Source organism: Aulonocara stuartgranti (assembly GCF_965226115.1).
Source record: "Aulonocara stuartgranti genome assembly, chromosome: 18".
Taxonomy (NCBI): Eukaryota; Metazoa; Chordata; class Actinopteri; order Cichliformes; family Cichlidae; genus Aulonocara; species Aulonocara stuartgranti.
Genome location: NC_138954.1, coordinates 7,555,207 through 7,581,700, shown reverse-complemented (window position 1 = coordinate 7,581,700; position 26,494 = coordinate 7,555,207). Strand labels below are relative to the sequence as shown.

The window sequence follows — 26,494 nt, the reverse complement described above, 5'->3', positions numbered from 1 at the left end:
AAAAATACACTAAAGTATCAGTTTAACTTAATAATGCCACACCATCATCCACCACATACTGTACACAGTGTTGTTTAAAAACACATGTAAAAATGTGTGGATTGTTTTGTGTGATTATCTCCCAGCAAAGTCTACATAAGTGGAGGAGTGACAAATTAAAGGAAAAAGTGGAAATCAATTTTGTGGAACTCGAACTTGGGGAGGACATCAGACTGTTTCGTGATGCTGCAGTCTATGTTTGTTTCCCTGCTACGCTCTCGTTGTTGCAGTCACGATAACAGCTGGAGGAAGCATCTCAGAAACAAGACAAATTCTGTTTTGCATCTACTCTGTTCAAGTTTGTTTGGCTTTTTTTTCCCTACAAGTACATCGAGTTCATCCGCATCATTTCACGCTGTATTCCGATTGGTTGGTTCATAAATGTGAGCTTCAGCAGCAGTTATTTTGGCAGATGAGCGTCCTAATTTAATTTACTTTGGCTGCAAAACTGTTGCCTTTCTCACTGAGTGACCTCTGCTTTTAAGGAGTGACCAAGACTGTGTCTTTCATTGATAAAAGAAATCCGTCCATCGACCCATCCTACCTCTCCAACCTGATAATCGACATGCTTGTGTGACTTGCCACACAGACTTTTGATTTTTCAGTCAATATGAACCCAAAATGAGTAACTAACCCCTAAAACTCATCAGGAAGGTGTTTACAGAGGTCCAGACAGAAAGCTGTTTTCTCATACACCTCAATAGGACTGGAAGTCCTTTTCCAACCACAGGTATCGCCCTCTCATGGCCATCAGACAAAATGCAGGTTTGAGGCACTTTCACACTGGCTTCAGGTGTTTAGACTTGTTAAGATCTGGTGACTCCAAAGATTGAAGATGATTTACATCACTGCTGCACTCCCAAAACTGCTCAGTGACGGTTTATTTCTTATTAAGGTGGGCACTGCCATCTTCCACTCCCACTCAGAACAACTTAAAAAAGAAACCCAAACCGATTTGCTGTGATTTTCCCGGCCAAAAAAACAAGTGCACCCTAACAATGCCAGTAAAATGCCCCCAGAGTGGAACAGAAGGAACTCAGCCCCTTGCTGTAAGGGTCAAGGATTAATGCTTTTCCTTTAATATGACCCACATATGCCCACATGCAAACAGACCTACATGGTAGATCATTTGTCAAAAACAATGAGTCACAGTCCATCTGTAACATGAGTCACAAACTGTTGCATTCACAAGCATATCACTAGAGTATGTGTCAGCTGCGGATATTACTGTAGGTTGGACTCCGCACAGGAAAGTGTGTTTACTGTTTTCATCTAGGGAAGAGTAGGATGTTTGTTTTGCATATGAGCTGCAGTATTAAAGTTAATGGTTTGCACAATTAGGTGTGCAGGTACTGTCGCTGTCTCCGAGCTGCTTCCCTGTCGACTGGGAAACATTTTTCTTTGAAGGGAACGTGAATACAAAGAAAAAACAATTAGCTGTTGAGAGATTTTAAGGTTTTCAAAAATTCAGTTTAACATGGTTGATTTAATTGAGTTGACAGATCTAAGATGCCCCGCGTACTTCTCTCATCTCTTTGTCTTCTCCGTCCTTTAATCAGTCTTCTCCTCTCTCGGGCTCTCACGCGCAGTCCTGCGTGGTTTTGCTGATTCTTATCATTCTCCCTACAGTGCAACCAGATACTCCATCAGAGAGCCTGCTTCCTCCCTTCATCTGTTCCTTCCTCACCTACTGTGAGAGGTCAAACCCTTCCTCCCTCTCTTCCTCTCCCTTTTTCTCCCACACACCCGTCAAGCTCTGACCACTGCAACAGCAGAGATAGTACCCTGCCACGGCATGCGTCAGCCTTTTCATGTGCTCACACTCTCTTTCTGCCTCTCATTACACCAACCAGCGTGAAGTGTAAGCAGTTTACTGTTTAACGGCTGACTGAGGCCAAATACTGTTTGCATGTCGAACGTTTTCAAAGATTTCATTAGCGTTTGCCTGAGTCACTGTTATAAATTATCCTTATTTATCTTATCCTGGGCTTTTGTGCGTGCCTTCAGTCTGAAACGAGCTGCTTTAGCTCCCTTTCCCTCTTTCTGAGGAAGCTTTCTTCTGATTGGCTGCCCCTCGCAAACAAAAAGATTCGACAAGCAGTTTGAGTGAGGTATCTGTCGCTAAAATAACCATATACATCTTTACATTGTTACCATCTGTTAGCCAATGAGCGTGCAGGTTTGAGGCACTTTCACACTGGCTTAATTTTTTCAACCTTTTCCGTCTATGGTGACAAAATCATGCTTGAAATCAAGTGTTTAAAGCTTTTGACTCACATGGATTGCTGTAATGTAATCTAAGGCAAATGGTTTTCAAGAGTCATGTGCGATTTAAAAGAAGCAAAAACTGCAGATCAATAGATTTAGAACTGCCGCAGCACGTCACCTGCTCTCTCTCTTAAAGAGGCTGAAGAAAAAAAAGGATTCAAGTAATGTTTTTAACGGTGAACTTCATTTGAGGAAAAAAACAAGCAAACTTTAAATATACCTGCTGTTTTTATGTTTGCCTGCTTTATTTCATTTAACACCTTAAAGTAAACTGAATAACAGAAAATGTGAGAGAACGATGCACAACAACAGAGGCGTAAAGTTTGAGCTTTCTTGTTAGTACGATGTTTTAAACATGAGATAAAACATGCGGCCTAGAGATGTAGTCTGAATGTTTGTGAGTGTGATGACTGAGATCTAAGACTCAGCCCAGATACAAAACATTTACTGTGCGTGTGTCCCATTGTGCCTCACTGTGGGTTTTTTGTTTCCTTCTGTCAACAACCCCAACGGTAAATTCCGTCTTCCTGCAACGAGTTTCTTTGCAGTTTCTGGAATTCACCTTCTTTTTTCTGCATGCTATTTGCTATGGTTTATGAAAGCTCAGTGCCACTTTCAAGCAAGACCAAGCCTGCCAAAGGCAGAAACCACAGGAGTGTGTAATATCAGGATATTAAACTGCAACATGCTGTTAAGTTTTCCAGTGTAATCTGATCCAGTTCAAACTTGCTCCACATCACAGGCTTAATGCCATTCTTTATATCTTTGTGGCATACTGCAGAACGACGGACTGATAGATCTGTTTGTGGTAAAAGGGACTCACCCTCCAGTTCGCAGCCCAGCAGCTCTAAACGGAGGCCCACGCCCTCGTTGGTGGCTCTCTCCGGATAGATCCTGATCAAGCGGGTAATAAGTGGACCTATGGATCTTAGCTCCGGGGTGTCATGGTTCTGATTCCCCAAAAATACCTGAAGAAATAAAGGTATTGCACAGATTTAGGCCTTTACATATAAACAAGGGATGTGATTATGAAATGAATGCGATACAGCTGATAAATATCGACCACTGACAGCGGTAAACATCATCTGATCTGCAGCCCTACATAAGCTGATATAGATTTTTGGTGGATATATGTTTGTATCCCTGAATCAAATGACCATAAAGTTGGAAAGCATGCTTTCTGATCTAACTTGTGCAGCTTTATAGTTAAGTCGTTCATAATTTTACCTGTAATTATCACCAGTGTATAGAGTCTAAGGATCTTTCTGATATGAGATGCATGAAATTGCATCAAAGAAGTAAACGTATGAAACTGGTATGAAAGCTCTGTCATTTACAGAGGAAGGTACCAGTATAACTAATACTACCAAGCTATTCTGAACACTCTGCAGCACTCACTGCTGATAAGCCCCATCCTCGGGGCTTTGATAAGAATAACAGAAAAAAACAGCGTGTGCTGTCTCTGATCAGGCATTACTCTGTTTGACAAGGAGCTGAAACAAAATGAAAGGAGGAAATCAGATCCAGAGGCCATCCTTTCATATTTTCAGCATGGAAGCAGCACAGATGAAAATGGTTACAGTCACACCGGGAACCAAGTGGCGGGACACCAAACACCAAACGCACGCCTGCATGTCTGAAGCGCTGCGGTTTCCTCGTGCCTGATTTATTACAGGCTGCAGAGTGGCAGTATAGCTGGAATTATAATATGAAAAGTTTGTGTATGGACATAACTGTTACACTAAAGCTGTTCCATCTTTGCTAACACCTTAGCATGTTCTGGTATGTGCTGACTAAAAGTGGCCTTTCATAAGAAACTAAAGGCAAAACTGTTGCAGCTCTTAATGTCTACATGTGCAAATGCACAAATTGTTAGAGTTCCTGGGTCATCGGCCCAGTGTTTTGTGGTTTTGGTTCTTTGATTTTGTTTATTTCATTATATTATGGGTAATAGGTTTATTCTTAGTTTAGGTTTTCTATGTGGGTTTTGTTAGAGTTTTAGTGTTCTGGTTTTCTGTCTGTGATCCATAGTTGCTGTCTCCCCTGTCTGCTGTATCCCCGTGTCAAGTCTGCGTCTCTGTGTTATGTTTCCTGTTTTACTTTGAAGGTCCATGTCTTATGTTAATGTGTCTGGTTTTGCTTCCTTTGTCTCGTTAGGCCTGAGTTGCCCCAGCTGTGTTTCCCTCCTGTTTGCCATTCCCTGATTGCTCCCCCCGTGTATTTAAGCCCTGTGTTTCTCTGTGTCCATGTTGCGATCCACCCTCATCTTGCTGTGTAAGCTTATTTTGTATTCTCAGTTTTGTTACCCTTTTGAGTTCATGTCTGTCTCTGTAGTCTGCACTGTGGGTCCTTTTCCTGCCTGCACACAGCCGTTCCATAACACAAATGTTATGTTTGTCTGCAGGTACGCATAAAATCCAACATATATCTGATGAGTATACGAACCTGCTAGTTTTAAAAAAATTTCCTGTCAGAGAGGGTATCCTTATATGGTCATATCAGGCACAGAAGCCCCACCCACATGCTGTTCAAACTTTCAGAGGGGCAGTCAATCAGCAGAAGAAGAAGAAAGGAGGAGGAGTTTAAAAAAGGACAAAGTAAGGGGCTGCACGCAGGGGAAATTCAAGAAGAATAAGGATTATTTTAAATTGAGAATCATGGAAAGATTTTCTGGTAAAGAATTAAAAAATGGATCTGGAAATTAGCTTCTGGTCCTCTTTAAAGAATAGTGCCACAATGGAAATTACAGTAGCCTTTTAGTTTCTTTAGACAACACTGTGGCACTTTTACACTCATAAAATGAGTGATTTGAATTTGCATGCTGGGAGGTTACACTGTTACCACTGTAATTGTAATCTTAAAATCCATTACAAATGTGGTTCCTGAAAGCTAATCATCCTTTACTTGTGTGTTGTTGTTGTTCTTGTTGTGCATCTTCCAGGACTTCTGTTTGTGATTAGACAGAATAAGCCACCTGCACATGTTATACAACTCTATATACGCTCATCTTTATGCACGAACATGCACTGTACGTACAGAGTACGTGCTTGTGCCCAGGCACCTTTAAACACACGTACCACTGAGCCTTCCTGCCTCGTCTTTTGACGCGTTTTTTATAAAAAGCTACAGGAAACAGAGCGGAGAGGCTGACGGGAGCATCTAGATCTCCGTCTGCAGTAAATCAGCAGGAGTCTGATGGCCAGCTTCGCCCTCCGCCCTGCCATCTGGAAAACATAGAGGAGGATGTCGCACCAGCAGGGCCAGCCGAGGAGGGGAAGAAGGGTCTCGAGAGCAACGACATGCATTTCCTTTTTGCAGATTGGAATTACAGTTATGTTTACAGAGACAGAAAATTACACCAAAATCGTGACTTGTTATGTTTTCTGTCATCTAAAGGACAAAAAGAAAAAATCCCAGCAACGTGAAATATACTTAACAACTTAAAGTTACTTGTATATTAACGTTTTTATCGGCTTCAGTTCAGGACTACACCCTGCACTCTGTTCTAGAGCAATAAAACTTCATTTAGTTGCAGCAGTTTTGTGGTGTCATTAAGCCAAGAAAGTGCTAGAAAGCCGATCGATGAGGGAATCCGTAAGGTATGACCACTAATATTTTTGTAACACAGACGTATCGACACGTTTGATCAATACGCGTCTTAGAGGCTCTGGTGCAGAGAGAAGCGAGGGACCTCGGCACAAAGCTTGGGCGAATGTGAAAAATAAATAAATGCGTGGGTGGTCGAGCAGCAACTCCCGCCGCACTTTTTTTGTGTCACCGAATCCTGCTGTGATGATTTCACACACCCCAATAATGCCGCTTCAGTTTTTTACCCACAGTTCTTCTTTCTTCTTCTAGCCTGCGTTTATTTAAAGTACACTAAAATGATTCGCTTCCATAAAAACACAGATTTCCTGATGGAAGTTTTGTGGAGCTCTTCAGACAAAAGCATCCAACAAACACGGACCAGCAAACAGAGCTCACATGAAAAGCCGTCTATAATTTAGGTGATTAACATTTCATTCCAGGAGCGGCGCTGTGTCGTGCAGAGCGTCTGTCTGACGGCTTTCAGGAATTAAAGACGTCTGTAAGAAGATGTTTATTTCATGTCAACAACTTTTTTTATCTGCTTTCCTTGTAATTCATCGCCTGCTTCACAATGCTGCCGAATGAGACACGGGGAGGAATAAAGAAAGAAGAGGAATAGAAGCCAAAAGAAAAAGTAAAACCACTTTCATCTGATATGCACACGTGGTCCTTTCAGATGTGCTCATTTGAAGTCATATTAAGTACATTTAGTCACAGTCTTATGGTTCTGTGTTGTTTTTGAGTTTTGGATTCTCGATTCCAGTCATGCTGAGCCTCAGTTCTTTTGATATTTTTGAATTTTTGTCCCTGTTTGGATTTAATTGTTGTTTTGGTGATGTGCAGTTTTAATTTTTAGCCTCTCGGGCAATTTCCTGACTGTGTTTCCTCATTTCTATGTTGGCCGTCATGTCTTTGGTCATTTTCTGTTTTACTCTGTCTTTGCGTGCGAACTAATTAATCTGCATCTCAAACAGATAAATAGATGTTGTTTTCAGCACTCACGTTACACAACCTGACCTTCTGGCTGCCAGGCACCGCAAACACAGACTAATAAAAAGTGACATTTTGCTGTTACATGTGTAAGTGAGCCAACCTTGACCCTGGTGGTGTTCTCCTCCTTCACCATGGTCCACTCCTCTCCGTCCAGGCTGTGGCCCACCTTAAACTTCTTCATGAAGACGTTCCTGTCACGGTGTTTTCCTCCTTGGATCACCACACCGGTCACTGTCTTGTCCTGGCCCAGATCCACCTGTGAAGGAGCAAAATACTGTCTACACCTATGATCTGTGATAGATTATAAAAATGACAAAGACAAACTGTGGTTTCATTTAAAAAGAACTGGCTTGGATTGGTGCGGACAAGTGGTTTCCACTCTGGGGACTGGGGTCTCTGCAGGTGGGAATCAGGATAATTTGAGAAATCTTAAGACTATTTAGATATTTGCTAGTCAAAATGTAGATATTTTTCTTGCCTGATGCTTCCCATCTGAGTGGGGAACAGGAAAAATAAACTGTATACTCTATTTTAAACAGTTTATAAAAGCACTCGTGGCCATATGAGTGAGCAGACACTGTCTTCATATCAAAGCATCACCAGCCAGAAACTTTGGGAAGCACTGTTTCAGTTAACAGTGCAGCAGTTAAGGATGTGCTTGTGGCTGCTGGATGCATAACTGAACTTTCTAACACTGTAAACAAATAAAACACACATGAGGTCATGATCTGCCTGTTTCATCTCTAAACTCAGCTGTGTTTGTGAACCCACCTGCAGCCACTCATTCTTGAAAGGCTGCTTTGTCGACTGTCCGGTCCAGCCCGACCTTCCCGTCAATAAACGCGCGTTCTCGGCCACCCAGCCCCGGTCAGCGTAGGACGAGGCACTGATCTGAGCATCTGAGATCTGGCCAGACACCATCCCCAACATCCCTGCACACGGGTAGTCTGTACAGCAGGAAAACGATGAGCAGACAGTGAACAGTGGGTAGGAAACTTTTGAAAGGCGTAAAGTACGATAAGAAATGCCACGGCCATCATTATCTTGTCACTGCTTAAGTCAGCGGTTTTAGTTGAGGCCCTCTGGGTGCTGGAGCAGTGTTTAAACGCTTTGGTAAAAATATCAAAGAGTCATCTTTAATCCCCAGCATGGGTTTGTTTGAATAAACGAGGAATTACTAAACTTTTAGTGTGTGTACGCTGCTGCTCTGTAGACGAAGCAGGGATTCAGTATCCTTTTTGCATAGCACCAAATCACAACAACAGTCGCCACAAGGGACAGTAAGGTGTTTGTGAGAAAACCTATCAGCAAGGACTTTGTGATGTTGGGAAGAAAAAACTCAATTTTAATAGGAAGAAATCTCCAGCAGAGATGATGGAGAAACAAGACGAAATAGAGGCGGCTGGAGAGATAAGACAAAAATGCAGCAGTGGTGTATAAACAGGTGGGGAGTGAAAAGACGTGAGTGGAAAATAAGTGCTCAGTGCATCGCTTGAAAGTCCTCCAGGAGCCTGAGCCTTTAGCAGTGGATATTCAGGGTCACCTGATCGAGCTCGAACTAAAAACTTTATCAAAAAGGAAAGCTGTGAGTTGAATCTTAAAGAGGGTGTCTGCCTCCCGAGTCGAGCCTCTCTGATTCCGAGGGGCTTGACTATCAGCAACTATTCTCCTTCTTGTACGCAAGCACAGATTTGACTTCGCGGGTATGTTTTTCCGAGCGTCTTCTGTGGATTGAGGCACCAGTGGGATTTCAGTCTCACGCTGACTCCATAATATTGAGATCAGGGTGATTGGAGCTGCCACAACATCTTTTTCAGGACTCCTTGTTAATTCTTTTTGACTGCGACTGTAAGTTTATGGTCACTGACATTAAACAGAATGAAAACGGGCAGATTAGAAAGCTCCCTGATAGCAACATGATTGTGATGGATAAGAACCCAAACATCCAAACGTCTGTGTCTCAGCTGTGTTTTGAACTAAAATAAGTGCTTCTTTTTATATTTCTCCTGCCATTACTGATGTTACTATCATGGCTGGATATACTCCAACACCTATAAGACAAAGGTTGTTAGGTATGAACACGTCTGTGCCCTCTATGTTCAGGCCAACATTAAAGTGAAAAAAGAGGAATATGCCTCCTTCTTTGTGACTGTTAGATCCAAAGCATTCATCGTGTTGCCGCATAGTAGGGCTGGGCCATATCGTACCTTTCACGGTAATACTGGTATAATGTCGGGCAACGATAAGAAAATGAAATATCGCGATAGAATATGGGCAAAACGCGCATGCGCAGTGCCTTTGTTTTCATAAAAAGCAGAAAAACCATGGCGGTGATGGAGAATGACAAAAGATAATAGCTGAACGAAACGGATGAACCAGAACTGGTTTGTAAAAATGCTGCAACTTCAGTGGTGTGGAACTGGTTTAGCTTTCGTCCCTCAGATTCAGATACACAACAAAGCACTATTTTTGGTAGAGCATGCTAGCGGGCCGTCGCTATTACCGTGTTGTTTGGAAAATACGACACACTTAAAATCAATCCTTTGATTTTTCTGAAAATCGACAGTGCCCCTTATAATCCCGTGTGCGTTATGTATGAATTCTGGTTGTGTTTACTGACCTGGAAATGATTTTATGTACACGGCGCTCGAAAATCTGTCAAATGTTTTTAGTACGACTTTGCTAAGCTACGAAGCCGCACCGCTTGATGGATTGTCGGTGCATTACGGCTACCGTAGGCAGGAGCCTCGCGGAGTGATACGTACTGTGCTTCAACATAATATTACCGTATTGTGTGTGTATAACCTCTTTTTAAGTTTTGTGGATATTCTACATGGTTATGCTGAGGATATGTCGGCCAATTTCCACCGGAAATGCCTTTTGGTTAAACTGTCAGCAAGGAATTTGCATTTGCACTGTTACATTTTTATATAACTTTAATGCACACAAAAAACAGCTGCTTGTTTAAGTGAAAACACATTGATGTTTTGGGTTTTTTTGCATTAATAAAGTTGTGGAGTTGTAAAGTATTTTGTCTAGTGTCAATTATATCGTCAGTTATATCGTTATCGCAAATTTTCAAATATATATTGTGATAAATATTTTTGGTCATATCGCCCTGCTCTGCAACATAGTCTCAAGTACCAGCTAGATGATGAAAAATGATTCGGGATTTAACAGATCCTCAAGTATGAAGAGTTACCAGACACCAAAACACTGCAAAGTTAATACATTAGGACGAGGAGGGGGAAGTTGTCACAGTGGAAATGATTTTATTTTCTCTTGATGAGCATGAAAGGGGATAGGAGAAATTCTGCATTCAGGGTAAAAGTTAATTTAGTTGCATTATACACTTGACAGCACCTTGCCAGATGATACCGAGCCTCCACTGAACACTCCACCGAAATAAATGAAGAGGCTGCATTATTCATGCAGAGTTGGTCTAAACAAAGCTTTCTTTCAGCACATAGAAGGCTTGGAAAGTTTCACTCCTATTGCAGTGAAGTCAAGTTGAGTTTTAAAAATGATTTATATAAACCAAAATGACAAATGTGCCTCATTAAGCAAAACCGGACGGATCTCTGATTCAAATGAAGAAGGAGAGAAAAGTTTACAACTACAAATCTGCCTCACATCATCAGAGGTCAAGAGGCGGCTCGCAGCAGAATCTTAGCAACATGTTGGAGGTTTAAAGTCTCGCCTCACGGGCATCATGATGCTGACAGACTCATCGACGTGTGTGAAAAACCTGCGACCTTGAGGATACAGTACAATCTGTTCAACAACCGGGCCAGGCTGCTTTTTCGAACGCTTCCATTTTCATTACAGTGTTTAAGTATTGGAAAATATTCTGGGATAATGACTGGATAAGCTTGCCTGGAATGTGAACTCTTAATAATACTTGCACAGCATGGTCTAGTCATTGCAAGGCTAAGTTAAATCCATTATCCACAACAAGCTAGAGCTAATATCCGGGCCCAAACAGTCATGATATTTGCATTTGACAAATGCTCCCACAGTTGTATCTGCCGTTTAACAACAACAACAGCTCTTGGGGATGTAAATTCTTGCACAGTGTGAAAGTATAAAGCTATTCAGACTCCTTTATGGAAACCTCCTACAGGGCTGCCAGTGTGCGTTTTGATGTTGCTGAGCTTATAAGAACCAAATGTCCTCCCAGGGACAGCAAACGATAACGTGCATTCATGTTTTTATCACTTCTTTAAATTGCGAAAATGTAGATAAAAACTTTTGTGCTCTGAAGTAAATGATGGCTCTGCTTCAAGTGCATTACCTGCATACAGCACACATATATACTCTCCAAACTGCGTCACTATATCTCCCGAATCACCTGTCCGGCACTCTATATCCAGTTCTCCAATGAGTAAGAGCCTGATATCCAATTCATGAGGCCCTCCTACTGAGAGTTGTTTGTAGCACTTCAAGGACTGAGGTTTATGTAATGTTAGGGGATGAGTAATGAGGCACCATGATTTTCCTCTGCTCCACTGTAATGAATAATGGCATCCTTCTGTGGGAGTTTGCGCTCGCTTTGGAAGCAGTGATTATTTTAAATCAACAGAGAGCGGCGGGGGTTTCTCATCCACAAAGCGAAAAGATGTTAGTTTGATTCATGATGAACAAAAGTGAGGAAAAAGTAAAAGGAAGAAAAAAGAACTGACGAGCTGGTGAAATGTTAGTCATTTCTTTAAGAGATCAGTGGCTTTTTGTTTTTGCCAATTAGTGCAGTTCCTCTAACGGTCACTCGAGTTAGACTATGAGTAAGACTCGCATCATAAAACGCTAACTTTACAGCAGAAAACACTCATGATTACAGCCTGTAATCACCACCTTCATCACAACTTTACCCTGGTGGATTTTCAAAAGCTTAAAATTTACTAATTTTCTAGCACATTCTAGCTCTGAAACAAGGCTGCGGGGCTCTATCCATCTTTTAAAGAGAGGCTATGTTAAAAATTTCAGCTCAGGTTTGGAGAAGAGCACGAATGGTCTATAAAAACAGGAAAGAACTGAACATTTTTCTTAATTAAAATTTCATAAAACATTTAATAAATGATAAATCTTTCTTTTTGTGTTTGGGGAAAAATGCAGAATATTTGCAAGAGATTACTGAGCATGGAGAAAAATTATGGAGATGGTAAAGTGAGCTGGAAATTTCTGTATATACAGTCTGTTTGGCTTACTATATTAGAAAATAGGGAAAAAAGCAATCCAGTGAGTATTAGCAGATGCATACGCTGCATATGTATATGTTAGATAAGGGGGAAAAAATGATTACATTAAACTTCATTAATCCCCGAGGGGACAGGGAAAGTTAATTAAGAAGAAAATGTATGAATGGAATATGTAAAAACACGGACTTCAGCACTAACGGTATGCGGCGGAGTAGCTGTGGAACATAAATCTATACATCAGGAGTTGAAGCTGGGAGTGAGGTCCCACATCAGTATGTATGAGTTTGTGTACCTGATGTTCTGCAGCCGTAGATCTCGAAGCGCATACAGATGCCTTGCTCCCAGGACATAGGGCGGATACGAATGTAGCGAGCCAGAGTGGGTTTGGGAAGATGGCTGTGAACTTCATCTGTGGGGTTGTCGTTCCCCAGAAAGATCTAAAAATACAGGCACAGGAGAGCATCTGTTACTTTACTCATATTTACCCACTTCAGTCGGGCCGCCGCAGTGACTGATGGGTTTAAAACTGTGTGGACTGTTTCCAGACTGGCTTCCATACATGACTTTGGAACTCAGGTAACGTTAAAGAAATGCACAAATGTTATGTATGCATGCATCACAGTTACTCCTAAATTAGGTGATTTTGCCGGGAGAAAGATTAAAGCGTGAGGGCGCAGGGGATGGTCTTTAAATAGAAGGAGAAAACCTGGGCAAAACAGCAGCGCTGGCAGGAATGTTTACTGCTATTCATCACAGTCGCTGCTAATCAGTACAGCTATGCACTGTAACACTGTAAGTGTTTGCTACTCCCACCAAAAGTGCAAATAAAGCTTCTGCTCTGGCTGCTAGCATCTCCACGATCGACAATAGAAATGAGTGTTCTTCCCAATAATACAGCTGCTACTACAGTAACACCACAGCTGCCTTATTGAAAATTATTTATTCGTTGCACATGACTACAGCAAACTGTATTGATACTACTGGTACAACTGCCTGAGCTGCGGCCTTGTGGTTATGCAGACCTTTAAGAACTGAGCTTTCAGTGTGTTTTTGCATGACTTTGGATGATACTGTACTATCACAGTAATTAGAATTTGGGAAAAACAACAAATAACACCTGAAACAATAAACCACGAATGTTCAGCGTGATGCAGATTTAGCGTAGAGTAGACGAGACTTTCTTTTGAAGCTTCATGTTACACAGTGTTTGTCAGTATGTTGCCTAAATTCAGTCCCTAGAAGTTTATTTCTGCACCAACAACTTCCAGTGCCAGAATAAATGAATTCTAAACGTGTTAAAAGAAGTGGGATGCAAAGCAGACCTTCAGTGCACACTTTAGTTTAGGCATGCAGCCAGCTGCTGTAGCCTTGGAAAACATTGATTCAGCCATTTACCTCATTGATTAGAATGCAGGGTCCTTCATTACTTGTCAGCATTAGGTAGATGATCATTGTAAGAGAATAAGTGACTCATCATTACCTTCTGCTTTGAGCCATCCTTCACGGCGACCCAGTCCTCTCCGTTGGAGCTCAGGTCCACTTTGTATGTGCGAACGTAGTAGTGCTTCTTGGTTTCTTTTGAGATGGCACCCTGCGTCCCGATGGCTTTGACGAATCGTAGGAACCCCAAGTCCACCTGTAGAGACAACAAAGTCCAACGACTGAATTCTACAACTGTAACCAAGTGGAAATTACAACATTCCAACATGCCGAAACCCCAGACTGTCTTTATGTATAATCTGTGGCTGATAATGAGAAATATGAGACCATTAAGAGTTGGGTTTGAAGAAGATTTGCCTAAAAATTTTAAACTGTTACTTATGTGATGGATAAACAGTAATAAAAAGCAATCAGTAAAGGTGAAAAAAACATGTGCATACAGTACATAAACAGTGGAAATGTAAATGCATTAAGGTTGTTGAAATGGGTAAAAATCAAAATTAGCTAAAAATGAAATCGTTTTAGAAGTATTGTACAAACTGTTAGAAGAGTAAAAGTAAAAAGTGTGTGGGTGAAAGCCGTGGGGGACATCAGAGACAAAAATATTTTAGGAGCGGCGATTAAAAGAGTGGATTTGTGACAGAAAATCCAACAGCAGATGCTTTTCCACTGAACAACAATTACTGTCAAAGAGCACTTAAGCAAGGAAATGAAAGCCTGTAGATTCAAAAGTTCTGAGTTTTGAGGCCCGATTTAACCCCAGTGCACTCAAGCATAAGATTGTGTTTCTTTGGGAACAACTTAAAGTGTCAAAATGTGCCTGTAGTGAAATAAAGCAACTTGTTTTTGCAGAATTCTGCAGGTTAGTTCTTGTATCTTGTAGAAAATATACAATAAGGACATAATATGAAAGCAGCACTGACTGGATAGGCTACAGTGTCTTGCTCTGTTTTACTTGAGGCATATGGGAAACAAGGACTCAGACCTCATTAATAACACTGTGATTCATCATTAACTAGACGGTGAAAAATCAGAGGAGGATGCTGGAGAGATATGCCACCCCATTTGTAAACTCAGACACATAACCTAATGAGAAAGAGTTTACAGAAACATTAAGCTGCCACTTGTTTCTATGAGTAAAATGCTGGCAAGTGTTATAAGTAATGAATACTCACTTAAAGACAGTGAGAGGAGGCATCGATGGCTGAAATCATCTCTCGTTTTAGCTATTAATCCCAGAAGTGACTTCAGACTTTGACGTTTCTTTCATTTATTGTTTGATTGAATTTGACTGTTAGACGCATGTCAGAGCTTTCTCATTAACAACAATGTAAAATTTCCCCACGAAGTAATTTAGCATGATACACGATTTACGTCTAAAACTGTCCGCACGCCTGACAGTGTGTGTTTGTAGGAGCTCATGACTACTTTTATGGTCGTCAGTCTGCATTACTACTAACTAGTGTGTGACATGCGGGGTTGGTTTTAAGAGATTGTGTTAAACCAACAACTGAAAGCAAAGAATAAATATGTAACTCGACCACGGGCGGGCTGAGGGGCATGTCAGCTCGAAGGGAATTAACAGTAAACCGCTGTATTACTCAAACCTACTACAATAGGTGCTGAAGATGTTGTTTGGACTAAATAGCAAAATAAAGACCAGTCAGGAAATATAAGGAGTTAGCTAAAACACTTTCTTTTTGGGAGCTGTCTTGTTGTTAACAGTAAAGTTCTTGAGCCACCTTGATCTAAATTCCCCTTTTCTGACACTTGAATTCTTAAAAACTGAGACCTTGGCCGACAACAAGGCGATTTGCAGTAGCAGTTTAAAAAAAGCATGATGTGTCTGGGGCTTTCTCAGATTGACTCTGAGGCTAGACTGACTAAGCTTACTGTCATGTGTCTGAGTTAAATTATCCAGTATAGCAAACAACGACAAACTTCCCAGAAATCCTAAAAACAGAAAAGAATGTGAAATGAAAATGATTCAATTATGCTTGAAAATCCCCCAAATGGGGGTAACTCAATTTTTCCTTTTAACTAGTACAGAGTCTGTTCTGAGAGATTGTAACTATGACGTACAGATGTCCTTAACGTGCACGCAGTCATTAAGTTTATAGTTTTGACAAGAGGACTCATGAAGAAACGCTCACTGAATGCATGCGTGTGATTGGTCTGTTCAAATGTGGCTGCACAGAGTGTGCAGACCTGGGGTTGTAGCTTTCTCAGGGAATAGCTAAATTGAGAGATAAGGCGCTTGGCGATAAATGTAGGGTAGGATGTAGGGCTGCTCAATTAATCGAATTTTAATCACGATTACGATCTGGGCTTTCAACGATCATTAAAAATGACTGAGCCGATTAGTAGCCCCTCCCTCATTTATCCGCGACAGCTTAAAGGCCGGTCCGTGAAAATATTGTCGGGCATAAACCGGTCCGTGGCGCAAAAAAGGTTGGAGACCGCTGATTAAGAGGGCCCGAGGGAAGCTCGGAAAGCTAAGCAGAAGTTATTTGGAGAGTGACTGCCGTTGGTTGAAAAGAGAGTTAAAAAAAAAAAAAAACTTCAGTGGTGTTGCACACTATTTTACATTATTTTTTTAAAGTCATTGTTAACCCTTTAAAGCCGGTCAGAGCAGCACGCTCCGTTTTGCGTAACTATTTTTAAATCCCTGTAGAACCTGAACTGTGTAAGCTAGCGCAATAATTTGTTTTGCATATGAAACCGGAGGAGTTGTACTTACATCTGATGCCATCAGCTTGTCCTCAGTCACAGTTTCGTTCCACATATAGCTTTGCAAAAATTGCATAAAAAGCGCTTGCAGGAACAAAAACATAATATTCCAGAAACACGCTTTGCCGTTCCTATCAGCTGTTCGTAACACTTCCCACAGTGAAATGATGCACCTGCTGTTTTCTTTGCAAATTTGCATCATAGGATTGTTTTTTGTTTTTCCTGCAGTATATAAAAATTGGTATATCTCCAAAATAAAACTATGAAGACACTCAAAATAAATTTCCTGTGGTGGGAAACTATTTTTTTGCAACTTTATTGTATTTAAAGTTTTGAGGGATAAACCTCTTAAATTTCTCCAAGTAGAAATATATGTAAACAAAACAAAAGCGATTTTCAATTTTTTTTTGTAGTTTATTGCACTTTTTTGCAATTTATGTAATTACTATGGACTTAATGCATACATATTATTAAAATATGGGCTATAACAGTTGTATTGATGTATAGCAACTTATAATGCTCCCACAAATGGCACTACAGCATGTAAAAAAAATAATAATATAAGCTCTGGTGGACTTGGTTCTATGGTAGGTCTTAAAGGGTTAAATAAATATCGTCAAATAATCGTGATCTCAATTTCAGTGAAAATAATCGTGATTATCATTTTTGCCATAATCGAGCAGCCCTAGTAGGATGTAGATTTAAATTAAATGTGATTTAAAGGTTACACATTTTTTTGCAGCTGGAGAATAGAAAGAATCACTTAAAGCTTTGACATATAAAAAATAAAAGTGGCTACGTCAGATTCACGACACCTGCTGTAGGGGCAACACTGGCCACACAGAACAAATTAAAACATAAAAACAGCTCATCCAGACAACTTCAGATTCAGCACCGTGCTCGCAACGATACAGAGCAACATGTCCAACGAGTTCGAAGAGGATCAGATAAGCATTTGTCGACCTAAACAGACAGTAGGACAGCTATATGCAGATTTCTCAAATTATTAGCAAGAATCTCAGAAGCGATCATCTTTTTTCAACCACACATTTTACTCGATCAAAACGGATCTCCTGGCAATACGTTTCCCCCAAGTTTCTTTCACGAAATTATGATCTAAGGGCTAAAAAAACAGATAAAAATAATTTTTCAGATGGCGGAAGTTTTTTTTTTTTAATCTCAATGCAGCACAGCAGCGTCCAGAAACACGGCTGTTCAAAGTGCTGAAAAAGGAAACGATAAAAAAGGAGATTAAGAAGTGATAGTTATCATCAAAGAGAGCAGCAGTGATAACAGAAAGCCTCACAGTGGTCTATAAATGTCCACACTAACGCTTATCTTAAATTAAGATTTCTTATTTCACCAACACACAGATTCGTGTTCGTCACATCGAGTTTCTCCAAAGTTTGGAAACGATTTAAATGTGTAATAAAGACTTTCTATGGGGCTTCCATTTAATTCCTCTTAAACTCAGTCGCTTGTTTGTTGAGTTTCTAAATTATCAGTTGCATACCAAAATACACTCTAAGCTATATGTGGGATGGCTATAATATATGGTGTGTAATTATATTACCATAGAGACACTGCAGCTGTGATATTGTACATGGGAAGACCCCAGAAGTCAGGATTTGACTTCTCCCACTGTTTCCTTTTAAGGAGAAGAGCAGAGAATAGCTTCCCGCAGGTCTTTGTGGGATGTGTAACTGACAGGGAGACCCCTGGGAAACGATACTTTGCGGGATTACTTGACGGCGCTCCCAGCTCTGTTCTCATCTAAATTCCCACGAGACGTCTCACCCACATACACTATGCATACTGTATGTGACCGAGAAGATTTACACAGCAGGTTTTTGTTGTGAAATCACAAACAAGCTACCAGATCTGCTCTGACTTAAGAAGTGAAGCAAGTCGGGGAAGGTTAAGTCAGAGGGCACCCTTAATTAAATGGAAAAACTGATACCAATTTAAAATTATTAGGAAATGCATAATCCTAAAAGAAGATTTGTTTTAATAAAGTTTAAAAAAATTGCTAGTGCTGAAAGGATTTTGAAAATATTAATTTCTGCTAAACTATCAATAGTAGGTGTCACAGTCATTTCTGTGTTTCTGGAGCTGTGATTTTGTACTTAATGGACACTCCTATACAGAGAAATCTATCTGAGATTTTGCCACAGCAGCCTGCAGTTAATGGTATGGTTTCTTGGCCAGGCATCCCGTAGAAAGGAGATTTCAATCTCAAGAAACTTTCTGATTAAATAAAGGCTTAAATTAAGAAAGGCTGGTCTTGTAATAAAAACAGAAGTCAGTACACTGGGAGGTGAGGAGGTAAGTCGTGAATACTGCGTGTAGGATAAAGACCTGATTCAGAAATAGGAAAAAAGGATTCATTTTAGAGTAACTTTAATGTTAATTCTAGTGTAACATAATAGATATCAATACGTTTTGTAAAAACCTGACTTGAGAAATCGACATATTCTCATTCCCAACTAATCATATTATGGAAACGTTGCCATTTTTCATCATAGTTTTACACAAAAAGTGCCCCTTTAGTGTCAATTTCCACTGTGAGGGAGGAAGTACCAGAACCTACAGTAGTTTGCAGTAGTTGGTTTTTGGAGTGGTGGACGGGACAATCCCACAGCCTCCAACCAGAAGACAAAAGTCCGAATCCTGTCTGGGATTTTACTTTTGTTTTGACTTTCGTAAGCCCATGAAAGTACATGGTTTGAATTAAAGTACACCCTTTCACAACTTTAATCACATGTTAAAAGGTAAACTTCTATCTACACTACAAGTGACTTCATGTCCTGCAGTGAAAACACTGCCAGACCACTTTTGGCTGCGGTCTCATTGAGTCTGTATCTCCGAGGGACTCGTAATGAACTCCATCTGGTGACCATGCATGTTCAAAAATGATGCTACAGCATGTTAAAATATGATGTCTGTGGGTCCTGACCAAACATCTTGGGTATAACAACGGGTTGGAGGGACTGCTATTTCCCTGTAGTGCTAAAGTTTCTTCTGTGGCGAAAACAATATTTGACACAAGAGCTTTTAAAGAAAAGGGAGACCGTTTACTTAAGATTAAACAAAGTGTTTCAGGAAAACCATTTACAGCCATCCTTTGGCCAGCCATTGCTGTCATTACATGTTTTCTGCAGCGGTCGGCCATAACTCCATTCTCCAGACTTCCTCCATCAAGCGACCGAGGGTAATTGCTCTTCCATCTTCTAATTATTCAACACTTGGCAGTGCCTACCATTTATGCCACAGAAAATGGTCACACTTAGAGCTTTTTAATGAAGGGAACAAAATGCAGGAAGGGGACATAACTCGAGCTGAAGTGTGGCTAAATGAGATTGAACAGAAACTCTGTTACTTCCTGCCAAAACAGGATACTGCTTTTAGAGTGATAGAGAAAGACTGAGCCTCAATTACTCCATTGTCATCTGAAGTTTTTAGTTTTTACTTAGGAAAGTGGAGGCCTGTGGTGATGCAGCTGATTGCAGTTTGTTTTTATGGATAAAAAAGATAATTAGATGGTTGGAACATGTGGAAAACTACACAACGACCTAAATATTAATTTTATTTTCATATATTTAGCATAAGGTTTTGTTCATACAGCTGACATTTTATTAGGCTGATTATTTGTCAAATCAAACAACAATGAGTAACACGTTTATTAGCTACATGCTTGTTTAGCATGTAACTAAACAAGCTACATGCTAGCTTGTTTAGCTACAGCATGTAGCTTCTTTAGCTACATGCTAGCTTGTTTAGCATGTAGCACATCCTTACCTGTTTTGAGCTTAATGCTACATGGATAATATTGGAAATCAAGGGCTGCCTGGAACAGTCGGAGAAGACGGTCCAGTATATGAATACAGAATGACTTAAAAAGCAGTGCAAAACTGATGCTGTATTTACGGTAAGGAGTTGCAAAGAATTTTATTATGGCCTTTTATATTCACATTATATTCAAATGTTGAAATAAAGCTGCATCTGTTGACGTCCAATTCCACTTCTTAAGTTATTTTGTTAGTTTCTAATTTTAAATATATTTCTGGAACTACAGGGTTTCCTTCTAAAATAATAAAATAACAGCGAATTCTCATTAACTGCTCATTGATTTTCATGCTGCGAGGAAGTGAATTTGAAGTGATGTCCAAACAGCTAAAATTCTACTATTAAATTATACTAATGCTGCAAATAATGCTTTGCAAAGCTGTGGCATGTGGCTTGCTTTTACAGTGTTAAAATCATTAAATGGCAAAATCATTAATGGCCCTAATTGTTGCTGGAGGGGGGAAAAAAGTCACTTTTAAATGTTTTTTGTTTGAATGCAATTATGCATCTGCTGAGTGCCATTTAGAACCACGGGATCCTTAAAATCATATTACAGCATGACTACTTGGCATTGCTTAAAAAGAAATATATTTTGTTCTCACTGTCCAACTACGTCTTTTTTCTATCTTTTCTTCTTCTTTTTTTTTTTAGCAGCCTTGGGTTTCCAGTCAAAATGAGCTAATGAACAGACTAATTAGATCTACATGGTTTGGGGGCATTATTTTCTTTGATGAATGATTGACATAACTGATGAGAACATCACCTTTTTTCGACCTCTCCTCTCTCACTAATTGAGAAATTATATTTATAATCAGTGCAAAGGCTCTTCAGTTCGTTCATCACAACTTTTGGACACATTTCTATGTTAACAAGTCTGACGTGCACTGATTATTTGTCTCGGTTAATGATATTTCCCAGGTTTGGAAGTTCACTGTGGCATTCCTCCAGAGGTCTGCTCTGGATAGGCCGACCCGTTAACATTCTGTGGATGATCTTTTGTCTTTCCGCTTCCCTAATGCCCCGGTTTCAGTAACACACCTCACTTGCGATATGTCTAAATGAGTTCTACAGATGCTCTTCCTGGTGGCGTCAAAGAGATCCTGAAGACAAACAGCAGGGGTTCTATAAATACCTGAAGCCAGGAGGGGAAGGAAACCTTTCCTGGGTTTACATCACTGCCCTCAATAACAGGTCAATTGCAAAGATGCACCTACTAACCATGTTTCCCATATGGCAAGGAAATTCAACACGACTCAAGAATTTCCATTTACCATTAATAACTTTTTGTTTTATTTATGAATGATTCTTATTTCAGACTTCAATATAACTGCCTTGGAATTTTTCTATTAATAATAGAGTAAGTAGTAATTATAAGAATTAGGAATGTATCGAATACATGTTCGAGTACATGTTCTTAATATGCTCAACATATTGTTTGTAGCTTTTAATTATTTAATGCTCTGCACATATATAGTGCCTTTTAATCTCAAGTATCCAACAAATTACTTTGGTGCCATTGTGCTGTGGCTCCGCTCTACTAGTGGAGCCCAATTTAAACACGTGTAAACAATAAAATATTTATAACAACCATAATAAATAGTAAATTTAGAGCTAATTAAACTTACCCAAGTAGTGATTTTTTGTAAATATTTTCCAGAAATTAAAATAAATACAGTCAGTTATTAAAATGTTTGCTTTCCAACTATTTTAACGTTAATCGCTTAAACCAAAACTAGTTATTTATCTGTAAGAGGTAGATATCTATCTGCATTTTCCTCATTTAAAATTTAATTTAAAAACATGTGAATCAGATCATAATGTCCCCCATATGCACATATGCAGAATCTTATCAGCCCATTAAATGGCAGTTATCAAATGTTATCAAATCTATAAATCTTGCCAGTAGATGGGCTCCTCCACCCAGTGCTATCACTTCATTTGTTGATGGTGGTTGGAGACATATTGGTGTGCTTCCACTTTGAAAGAGTGCCAAAGGCCTACATGATGAGATTGGAGGACTTCCATGAGTTGTGAGTACAGACTCATAGTTTATAATTTTTTTTTTTATTAAAAGTTGTTTTTAAAGCTCATTTGACTGCAAAGTTCCTGCTTGGTTAATTTTACTGCAGCACAAGTAAAACTTCAGTATTTCTTCTTGAGCAAATGTGGTTGTAGGAGTTGGGCCTCATTTAATTGCAAATATCCAGCATGTTGATGAAATGGGTCACTACGCGGCACTGCAAAATATGATTACATATTTATCATACAGCTAGATAATGAGCTCATGGTGTGTCGCCATCCACACCGCCACCGGGTAACATCACCCCGATCACATTATGAATAGGAACCTGAAAATAGTATCAATAAAATATAAATGCCTTTAAATGAATAATAGAGGTGTTTGCAGTGGTGGAGGCAGGCATGCAAGAATTAACTAAGTCATAATTCCTTTTTTTCAAATAAGATGAATTGAAAGCCGTAAGGCAAACCATGCTGTGCAGACTTGGCCACGCACCACACTTAATCAAATAAAATGGGAAAATTCTCCTCACAAAATCCACCAGTCATAACTCAAATACCTCACAGAGTCAGAGGGGCGAGCAACAGCATTGGTTTGGAGGCTATAAATCACCGTGGCAGGGGGATGGTCTGCCATTTCTTCATGTTTCTTTATGTGAGCAACGGATGAACACACGTGCAGAAAGCTGCTTGCACACACCAAACTGGACCTGGTAGCTTTCAGAGTTCTCAGAGCTTTCTGACACAAGGAGTATCGTCACCTCCTGCAGTACCTACAATCAAACTGCTCTGAGATGGAAACACAGGAGAAGCAATGTTGCTGAAAAGGCATATTCAAGCCAGGTGTTTTGTTATCGAGAAAAAAACCCTGCAGATTTTACAGATTAATTGATGGGAAAAAGAAAAATGCCAGTGTCTCTGCACTGCAGCTGCACAGATGGGTGTTTGTGTCAATAACAGTGAGCGACATGAATTTTTCTAGGCTCAGATTGTCAGCAGTACCTCCTGAAGCCACCATGCTGCCTAAAAAGCCTACATTACTAAGAAAGCTAAGCGCCATTTTCACAGTGTGTCAGTTAATAATAATTTGATTAATTGCACTCGTGTATAACATCACCTGAACTGACGCTTCAGGCTTGTTCTGCATTAATTGTGCAAACTTCCCGTATCAAAGCGACCTTTATGCATTTTCATTGTTAGTCCATGCAGAAATAGCTTTGCATGAGTCACAGTTTAGTATTGGTAAACATTTGGTTTGAACATCTGGTGGGAGGGTCTTCTGTACTCTCAGTGAGCTGTGTAATTACCATATTAGGGAAATCAACTCTCTGTGACATTTTTCTCAATAACATTCTTAAGTTATCTATGTGACTTATATATCATGTTTACATCAGATCACTTTTGCAAATATTTGATGTCTTGATAAATCGCGCAGCAATTTGAAGTTTACACAGCTACATTTTTGCCTGAAAACATCTTAAAAGTTTATTTTGTGACCCAGAAAGAATAATATTAAAACTAAATAGCTGCCGCCATTGTTGGAAACTGGAATTGGCTGGGCCGCGCTATGAATTCTGGGACAGGTTGGGCCACGAAGGATACACCCAACCTATCCTTCAAATCTGGGGAAAAGGAGGACACATTTCTCAGCTGCATTTGGAGGAGTCTTTGAATTTGGACAGCCTTGCATCGCTGTCACGTAATCGGCCTACAAATGCTGGACACAGCTACAATGCCGGAGACTGCTTCTTCTTCTTTGGTGTTTAACAGCAGCTAGCATCCTTGTTAGATGCATTGCTGCAATCTTCTGCTTCAGTCCTTTATTACACTCTTAAATCCTACTACTTAATCCTGCGTCTTTCAGGATCTTACAAAGCTTCAAATGACGCGTTGACTATTAAATTAGTCGTCGACAATTTTGATATTTGACGTAATCGTGACTAGTCGACTAATCGTGGCAGCCCTAGACATCATACGGAGCCAAGAGTTGAATAAGATGTCTAAAACAGAGTTTTTAAACCTTAATACAACTTCACCAATGTTGCAGCATAAATGTGACAGAAGCATACCATGTTCTCTTTAAAGAGAAATGATTCATTAAACAACTGCCAATTTCTTCTCTGAGATATTAAAATTAGCATCTAACTGCACAGAGGAGTGTGCAATAAAACAAAGGAAATAAATTAAGCAATACACCACACATACATATTACTTATAAACAAATTGCACTGCCATTGTCTGTCCACTGTGTGTATAATAAGTAATCTGCACCGTGCAGATGGCAGCCTTGTAATACTTTGCCCAGAGGCTCAGAAACAAACCAGTTCTCCTCTGCAGGAATATTATCCTCCATCTATAATGTTAGTAGATCTGCCACAGTGCATATGTGGTTAAAGTGACAACTGTTGCCAACCTAGTCTTCTTTGGTGATTTAAAACTTTAGTGAAGGGAGCTCATTGTATTTAGTTAAGAGTCAAAAACAAGTTAAATCTGGTAATTTTTTCCTCAATGGAAAAAAGAGATAATTTCTTAGTAAATCTTCTAAGTTTCTATGTTCATTTTCAAGTAACACAATATAAATGAGATTTTCCAGCAAGACTGACCAACAAGATGATGCCAAGTGCCCACTTAATGATAATAAACCTTAAAGGTCAGCTAACAGTGGAGCGTTTCCGAGTCGAGTGTGAAGCGGCACAAATGAGAATCAGCACCTCCAAGTCTGAGACCATGATCCTCATGCAGGAAAGGGTGGCGTGCCCACTCTGGGTCAGGGATGAGTTACGCCACCAAGTGGAGGTGTTTAAATATACGGGTGTTGTTCAGGGAGCGGGAGATTGACAGACAGATTGGTGCTGCGGCTGCAGTGATACAGGCACTGTACCGGTCCTTCGTGGTGTAAAAAGCGATCAGATACTGGTAGATCTTCATCCCTACCCTCACCTATAGTTGCAAGTTTTGGGTAGTGACCGAAAGAACGAGATCGTGGATACAAGCAGCGGAAATGAGCATCGAAAGGAGCCAGATGAGGTGGTTCGGGCATCTGGCAAGGATGCGTCCTAGGTGAGGGAGGAACCCCCGGGGCAGACCCAGGACACGCTGGAGAAATTATCTCTCTCGGCTGGCCTGGGAAAGCCAATGCATTTATAGTTGCTCCTGCAACCCGGCCCCAGATTAGCAGAAGAAAATGGATGGATGGATGGAAACCTTACAAAAACTAAGAAACATATAAAAGGGGCTTTAACTCATTAACAGTGCATTTCCAAGAATCTTTCTACTTTGTCACTAAATGAAACATCCTTCAAAGTAATTGGTACCATCAGGAAAAATAAATATTTAACATCTCTTAAGGCAAACCTTTAAATACTACATATTTTATGTAGTATTTAAAGTGACGCTCAATTAAATTTAGCCTCTTCTTAATTTACCCATTGACCTCTATTAAAACACTGTCCTTCATATCCTAACATCTCAGAGGGCTCAGCAATGAGCCACTACCTAAAACAAGTCCCAAGACAGACAATAGAGGGCCACTAATACTAATCCACCGCTGAGGCCGTCTTCCTGTCTGCTTCCTGTTGTAAGCCTCACAGGAGGGAAGTGAGGGTCTGCTCTTATTGCGAGGGGCATTGTGAGTCTTCCTCTATAAGTTCCTGTCCCGGACAATGGGACAGTGCTGGACTCTGGCCGCACCTCAGCACTGGGACTGTTTATGTGAAGTAGATTTTGTTTTTATTGGTTCAACCCTTATTAGGAAATTCACAGGCTGGTTTTGTTTTGCAATTGCTAATTATAAAAAGGTCCCTTGAGTTTTACTAATTTGAGCATCTGTTGGGTATGATACTTTAATGGGTTCTAATATGAATGTAAATAAATTAGATTTTAGTTCCTGTAATCATAGTTAAAAACCTAAATTTGATTTACCACATTTTTCTTTAGAAAATAAGGGAAAAACAGCTTTTGTCCTGAGGACTCACACATTTGTGGCTCATCTCACCTTGTTTTTGTATTTTTCCGTACAAAAATAGTACCTACATTTATATTGATATGTTTAAAAAAAAGTAGGCTTTGACTTGGCTGTCTCTTAGTGAAGGCAACACAAAAGAACTAATGGTAGCTACAGGTAAAGTAATAAGCTAGCTGCAGCTATTTTTAACCCTTAATACTGTCTCTCTGAAAAAATATCAGGTGGTGAATCAAAATTTAGATTATTTTATATGCAGAACAAAACAAGTAAGAAATAATAATATATATTTTTTCATGATATGGGGGGAAAAAACAACTAAAAGGCTTAGTATAGTAGCTACAGGGTAGCTGCTAGCTTAATTTTCACAACAAGTTAGCATAGTTTTGTGGTATTTTCATAAAATACCTACTAT

The 26,494-nt window shown here is 40.0% G+C and overlaps 1 protein-coding gene across 3 annotated transcripts in view; it reads right to left on the bottom strand.

Moving 5' to 3' along the window:
• LOC309693571 (neuropilin-1a-like) overlaps positions 1 to 26,494 on the bottom strand; it is a 95,924-nt gene that overhangs the window by 15,833 nt on the left and 53,597 nt on the right. For all 3 annotated transcript variants that reach the window (XM_082512921.1, XM_082512920.1, XM_082512922.1), the window contains 5 exons: positions 13,564 to 13,719; positions 12,376 to 12,520; positions 7,660 to 7,835; positions 6,989 to 7,144; positions 3,131 to 3,275 (listed from right to left, as the gene is read on the bottom strand). In XM_082512921.1, coding sequence (XP_082369047.1) covers positions 3,131 to 3,275; positions 6,989 to 7,144; positions 7,660 to 7,835; positions 12,376 to 12,520; positions 13,564 to 13,719 — 778 coding nt within the window. The remainder of the gene's footprint in view (positions 1 to 3,130; positions 3,276 to 6,988; positions 7,145 to 7,659; positions 7,836 to 12,375; positions 12,521 to 13,563; positions 13,720 to 26,494) is intronic.